This window comes from Lissotriton vulgaris, chromosome 6 (assembly GCF_964263255.1).
Source record: "Lissotriton vulgaris chromosome 6, aLisVul1.2, whole genome shotgun sequence".
NCBI lineage: Eukaryota > Metazoa > Chordata > Amphibia > Caudata > Salamandridae > Lissotriton > Lissotriton vulgaris.
Window position 1 is genome coordinate 729652987 of NC_141694.1, and position 7117 is coordinate 729660103.

Genomic DNA, 7117 nt, shown 5'->3' on the forward strand with positions numbered 1-7117 from the left:
GCGTTGTCACAGACAATAGAAAAGTCTTGATAGCTAGATTAATTGCTCTGAGCTCCAGAAAAATTATGTTAAGTATTTTCCTTCCTTGAACACAGGCCTTCAGCGGACACTTTATTTTTGCTCTTCCTGACTGAGTCGTTGAGCTGGGAAAAAATGAAAAAAAATGTACTATGCCAAGCGTACCCTGCAAAGGCTGCAAAACATTCGCTTTATTTTCCTTAACACATAATTTGAAAATAACTAAACTCCAACCAATTAGATTGCAGCACTGATCACAAATCCTTCAGAAGCTACCATACTTCCGATATCAAACTGTGTGTTGTGTGAAGGGAGTTCCCCTGAGCTCTGCTTAAACCACTTCAGGAAAACCTGAAAACGATCAAGACTTTAACTTTTCAACCAGTGTGATTACTTCATAACATTTTTTGCCATAATTTGCTATAAACTTTTAAAGAACTTTATGTCAGATACATCAAAGAAAGGTATTTTCACCCATTGTAGTACTTGTGGGAAGCTGGGGATACATCCTGAGGATCCGGATCCCTGCAAAAACAGATCTACTGCCACTATCACTTTCATAAAGCAAAGAAATGCAAGATCTACCAAACCTTTCCAGCCAAAGACTTTGCAGGACAGAAAGAATAGATTGCTGATCTGGTTTCAGAAGGTGGCAGCCAGGGAAACTCTTGATTCAGGGGATGAGAGTGAAGGTACCTCCTAAGTGGATACAGAAAACTCAAAAAGAGCGACAGAAGGCCATTAATCGAAACATCGCTCTGAATCAACATCTACTATTGAGCCTCCAAAGAATTTTTTAAAGAAATTTGAGAGGAGGCCTTCAAGAGACGAAAGTCCGTCTTCTAAGGTCTCTCAAAACGAAGTAAGAAAGCTGAAGTATCTTCTGTACACAGACCAAACTCAGAGCCTTTAATGCGATTAAAAAGGGTGGCTTTAGGACTGATTAAAAACGTTGCTGGCATCATCCACTGCCCTGCCGTCATCTGAGAAGCTATCGACTAAGTTAGTGTTTCCACCTTTGACAATAGAAACAATATTGTAATAGCCTATAAAATGACCCAGATCTCTTTGAAGTTGTTGCTACATTTCATAAAAATCACATGTTCAGTCACCATGCTTTTACCACGCTGTCTACCATGTTTGTTCTGAAAGTAGATAGCTCTGACTCCACACCCTCCCAACCTTTTCTTCAGACTACTACGACCACGCCAGAGAAAGGCAGTTTGGGGTCCAAGCATACTGCTGAAGTCAGTTCACATTTCTTTCAGCCTCAACACAGACCTTCACCTACTATTTCATTACGTTTAACAGATTGATAACATGTACTCGTGATCTTGATGTGTTCTAAACACCGGAAACTAATTTTGCAGTATGCTGCCAAGATAACTGCATCCCGGGCAACAGAGCCTAAATAAACACTCACACCCTCAAGCGCAACATTCAGCTTACAGTTTGGAAACAATCCAAACAGCTTTAGATATGCAGGTAAGCTAAGAAAGGCTGAACTAGGGTTTGCCGAGGCATAAAATAGTAATGCAATTTCATATATTACATTTATGGGCCACTAACTAATAATACTAAGACCATAATGCTCAGCGGTCACCAGACAATTGTAAATTATACCAAACACACAAAAGCTTATACCTCTTAAATTCACATAATATATGTCTGCTACGAGGGTTGTCCAGTACAGTACTGGTTGTACAGTCATAAAAAACAGACAACACCAAACGAACAGGGATGGAATAACTTTACAAAGCGGAAGTCTTTAATCTACCCAACTATTGCAGGTCACAAATATTTATACACTCTACCGTTTCATTGCCTCTCACAGTGACACAAATATATGGAACAATAGTGAGTGAGTGAATGGCTTTATTTCGATATAAAAATATCATTAAAGCAGATACAACAATTTTAAGATCATATAAAAACAAATGCATTCTATTTACACCGATAAAATCGTATTAGCCAAAACAGATAAAACAAGCATTAACTAGTCACAGAAAGTCTTTTCAGTCGAATTAACCATGCCCATTTTAGAAACTTGGACACACAACATGCAAACAGGGTACAGGTGTCAGATTTTAAAATACGTAGCGCCTCTCTGCACTGCCGGGTACCTAACTGTCTGCATAGGGGTTTAAGCCATCTCTGCCTTGGCCGTGCATATGCAGGACATTCAAAGAAAATGTGAGCAACCGTCTCTACACGTGATGGGCAGGTCGCACAGGAGGAGGAGCGGGGGTGAGAAAGATTCCAACGGGGGGTAAAATCACCTACAGGTAGCGTCCCTACTCTAAATTTAAAAAACAAAGCTCTGTCAATAGGATTAGAGATAGTGTCAAGATAGGGTTCGTAGGCCACCACTTCCTTCATCTTCAGAAATTCCTCAGTGGATTTACAATGTTTTACATCAAGGTAATTGTTACAGAGTACCCAGCTCCAGTAAAGCTTCTTCAGAACTGCCTGGGGGGGGTCCTTGCTTCCCAAGCCCTAAAGCTCCTAGCAGCCGTTTCACGTCCCACAGCCACTTAATCTTGGAACAGCCCTCCAGAGCCATGACCTCTGCTAAGGCCTCTGCGTATGGGGCCAGCTCGGGCACTCGCCACAGTCGTGCCCAGAGCAGCAGGGGGCAAATTTGGGCTTGATCCTTGATCGATCTACAACCCATATCCATTAGTACGGGTACTGAAGGGGTGCTCTGGGGGAGAGCCATCAGGTCTCTCAAAAATTTGGTCTCTGATCTGGCTAACACTTCGAGATTACAAGTGCCCCACAGTTCCGTCCCATACAAAGCAGCACCAACCCCTCCAGCTTGGTAAATCTCGAGGACTGGGGCAATAGGCTTGGTTGTAGAGGAGCGTTGCTCCTTCAGTAGGGCGCCGCCCACCCTTTTGTGGGTTAAAAGCATCTTTTGAATGTGCGAGTTCCAATGCATTGAGTCTGAGAGACAGATGTCTAAGTAATCAAATTCAGACACCCTCTCCAGAGTCACGGAATTCAGCACCCGGGGGCGGCCCATTTTTTTGGGTGGGTTTAGGACCAGGAACTTTGTTTTGTTAGTGTTTATTAGCAGGCCCCTTTGCAAGCAGAACTCCTGGTAACTGTTAAGGAGACTCTGCAGGCCCACAGGAGTCTTAGAGATGAGGGTGTCATCGGCAAAAAGCAAAGTGGGGATTCGCTTGCCCGCCAGAGAAGGTGCATCTGCAGGATGTTTTAGCAGATGCTCCACCACTCCTTTCACATAAAGAGAGAACAGAGTGGGGGCAAGCACACATCCCTGGCGAACTCCTCTTTCTACTGGGATCCTGTCAGTTTTTTCGCCATTCTTGCCCCATCGCACCTGTGCATAATTATCAGTATGTAACCTGACCAAGAGGGACAAGATATACGAAGGCAACCCCATCTCAGACAGGACTCTCCATAACCCCTCTCGTGGTACTAGGTCAAAGGCAGTCTTCAGGTCTATAAAGGCCAAGTAAAGACTGCCCTTGCCTAGCACCACCACCTTCCAGTATAAAAGAACCAATCTGAAGGCCTGTTCAATAGTCCCTGTGCCGGAACGAAAACCGGCCTGAAGATCTGATAGAATATGATTTTCATCTATCCACTGGAGGACCCTTCCCAGTAGTACTTTCCCCGCTACCTTTTGTGATGAATCGATTAGGCTTATGGGCCTATAATTTGCTGGGTCGTCCCGGCTCCCCTTTTTAAATACCGGGACGACCTCCGCCCCTTTCCAGGACTCTGGAACAGGTGCACCATTATTGATGGCGTTTAGCAGGGATGAAACCAGCTTTCCCCACTCCTTCCTGTTCACGCGCATCATGTCGCCCGGTATCCCGTCGGGCCCAGCTGCTTTTAGGGGCACCAGCAACTTGATTACGCTTTCAACCTCTCTTGGGGTAAAGGGATCACCCAATGTGTCTCCCGAGGGGTCGGCTAGCAAGAAGGTTCTGTGAATAGTCGCCTGGGAGGCCCCCTCCTTGGAGGTATAGATGGACTGAAAGTGGTTGTGCCATGCATGGGCTGGAATATTACACGTTATAAGGGAACAGTCTGGTCTGTCCCTTGCCCTTACCAAGTTCCAAAAGCCTCTAGTATCTCTGCCTTTGCTTGCTGCCATTAGATCATTCCAGTACCTATCCTCCCATTCCTTCTTAGCTTCATTGATGGTCAGATTATATTCCTTTCTGGCGAACCTAATCTCCACCGGGGATTTGCCTTTAACAGCTAAAATCAAGGCCGATTTTGTCACCCTACATTTCTTGGTGTACCAGCTTGATTGTTTCTTGGGTCTATTAGCTCCACCCACTGTGAGAGGCCTACTTGGGAGTAGGAGAAGATTGCCCAAAGACTTGATTAGCTTACAGATGAGGCCCGACACCTCACTGTTCGTCTGGGCGGTAGAATCCAAAGTAGACAGGGAAGCTACTAAAAGAGCCTCCATGGCTATCAATGTCTCCCCATCCATAGCTACTTTACTCCATCTCAGCCGCCTCCCACAGTTAGAGGGCCGTACCTCCAGGCTTGGAGCTGATCTCAGCAACAAATGTGCTCCCTGCTCCCCACCCCACAAGGGGAGCAGGGCCAAGGAAGGGGGGTGTGGTCGCTATCGGCTGAGGTAAGGACTACCATATCGTTGGCAAAAGACCAGAGCTTAAAGTCGAGGAGGATGTAATCTATCCTCGACGTGTGGTTGGGCCTATTGTAGGTATGGGCTCCGGAAATGTCCGAGGACGTCCTCCCATTCACTGCCCTCAGACCAAATTCAAGGGCCATGGAATTAAGTTGCACGGCCCGCTGTGACCACCTCCGGATAGGCTGAATAGTTAAAATGGGTACACCTCTCCTCACGTCTTCGTCGGCAGTATCCAGGATGTCCTCCGACGCCAGGGGCTCAAAGGTACAATTGAGATCCCCGGCAACCAGGACATGAGATCTACCAGGGCACTGCCTAAGAAGATCCTCCAAACCTGCCACAGTGGGGGACAGAGACCCTTCTTTGGTGCCCCTAGCATAGATGTTGATAATGTCAAGGGTAAGCCCTCTCCTGGGCCCCTTAAGTGAGATCCTAAGGAGGTCAGGGGAGTTGGTTTCGTGCTGCTGAATTTGACACCCAAGCGTGACATCAACCCAGATAAGGTGACCACCAGAGGGGCGACCCCTCCCTGTGTAAGGGGGAACTGCTGGTTTAAAGAATGTTGCATATCCCACCTTATGGCAAGGCTCCTTACTCCATGTTTCTTGGAATATGCAGATTGAATGAGCCTCCACTGGGGAATTCCAGTCGGGTAAGTCCAGTTTCCTAGAAATGCCCGCAACATTCCAACTAAGGATCTTAAGAGCAGGAGCTACCAAGACCGGTACCCGATCCAACTGCTGCCTGGGGATAAGTCTTAAGATAGTAGGAAAGCCGTCTGAATCAGACTGTGATGGTAAGTTAGGGCTGGTTGCCACACATTCACTTGTGTCCCGGAACATATATGGAACAATAGTAAAAATGCTGATGCCAGCAGATGCCTCCACTTCTTTCTCCCTCCAACCATCCCAGTTCAGGACCAACATTATGCATAATATCTCAGATTAGATAACCCAGAGCAGTAACCAGCTAAACAGACTATAATCATAAGAAATAACATAAAGGGTCCTGTAAAGTTGGTCAAAGCTGCCAGAACAATAAAAACCATAAACCTGTGTGTCTGTTTCTCACACCTCTTCTTCCACCACACTGCTATGCTTAGTGTCCTTTAAAATAATAACCAGTCCTCACTCTTGACATGGAAACACTTTCCACATAGGATCAGAAAACAAGAAAAACATCCTCCCAACCCCACGTGAAGTACCTTGCTACACCTGTAGGTGCTTCCGTGCACCACATAGGTGTAGTAAGCGCTATATCCATTTTCCAATACGAAACAATACAATTAAACTACTGAGGTTATCCTCAAGAACAGCAGGTCCACCTCCATTACTGGACCCGAGGACGGCCTCTCTGTAGAAATTAAGACCAATCCTGTATTGAATAAGGAATCTGAAACACGGTTGCGTTAAAGCACCACATTGTTAAGTAGTTCGGGTCGTGGTAGATGGGCGAAATAAACAGGTTTAGGAGAGAGAGTGTTTGTCGGTCTGTCTCTCTGTTGGAGTGTGGGGAGGCTTGGCACGGGGCTGGTTAAAATGTGGTGACTTTGTCACAGTCACGTACTATGTCCTACATATTATTATATGCCCGTTTGTTAAATGCAAAACAGTAGATATAAACAGACTGAAAATATCAATGTGGATACTTTGGGAAATACGGAAAACAACAACGCCAAATAGACCTCAAGTTTCGTGTGAAAAACTGAAATTTCAAAGCCATGTTTTCAACCAGGAAGGTGTGGGATTGAACAAACCAACAGCAAGCATTTGACTGGACGAGAAAAGTTTAGATAGAATGCCTGGGTTTGGTTTGATGCACATCACTTTTTCTGAGAGGAGGTTATGTTCAAGTGGTTGTCTTTCACGGCTGCACCTGGCTATTGAGTTTTTGCGCTCATGAGACTGTCCACGCACCTGGCTCCAACAGATGAAGTCGTTAGTCTTGGGATCTTCCACCAAAGCCCAGATCTTGGTCAGGAATTTGGGCACGCTATAATGGGGCTTCATGTTCAACATTGTTTCTTCGGGTGCAGCTACTGCTCTACCAGCATAAACTCATCTCATGTGATCAAAACCCAGTACTGCTGCATCAGATACCTCGAACACAAACTATAGAGACATAGAAGACGGGCAAGCGCATTGGAACTTGTGAGGCTGCGAGCGGAGCAGCCATGTTTGAACAGTGATGTGTTCGTATCTCGGTGAGAGAATCTTAAAAAATGCACCTCCGGTTATGTTAATAAAACATAATCCAAGTTTCTGTATGTTTTACCACGCGTGTGGTGTACATACCATTATCGAAACTGTAATTATACATAAACAAATAGACTTTATGGCATACTGAAATGTATCAATTATATTAATCAAATGATATTTAAATAGTGTTTTTCACTCTTTAGTAATGTGATTTCTTCAGGAATTTCTGCATAAGTTTGAAGTATATGAAGAGTTT

At 45.1% G+C, this 7117-nt stretch overlaps 1 protein-coding gene across 6 annotated transcripts in view; it reads right to left on the bottom strand.

Moving 5' to 3' along the window:
- LOC147707917 (heat shock factor protein 2-like) overlaps positions 1-6731 on the bottom strand; it is a 303326-nt gene extending 296595 nt beyond the window's left edge. For all 6 annotated transcript variants that reach the window (XM_086926725.1, XM_086926723.1, XM_086926722.1 and 3 more), the window contains exon 1: positions 6580-6731. In XM_086926725.1, the coding sequence (XP_086782851.1) occupies positions 6580-6681 (102 nt within the window). In that variant the 5' untranslated portion in view covers positions 6682-6731. The remainder of the gene's footprint in view (positions 1-6579) is intronic.
- Between the last annotated feature and the right edge of the window lie 386 nt (positions 6732-7117).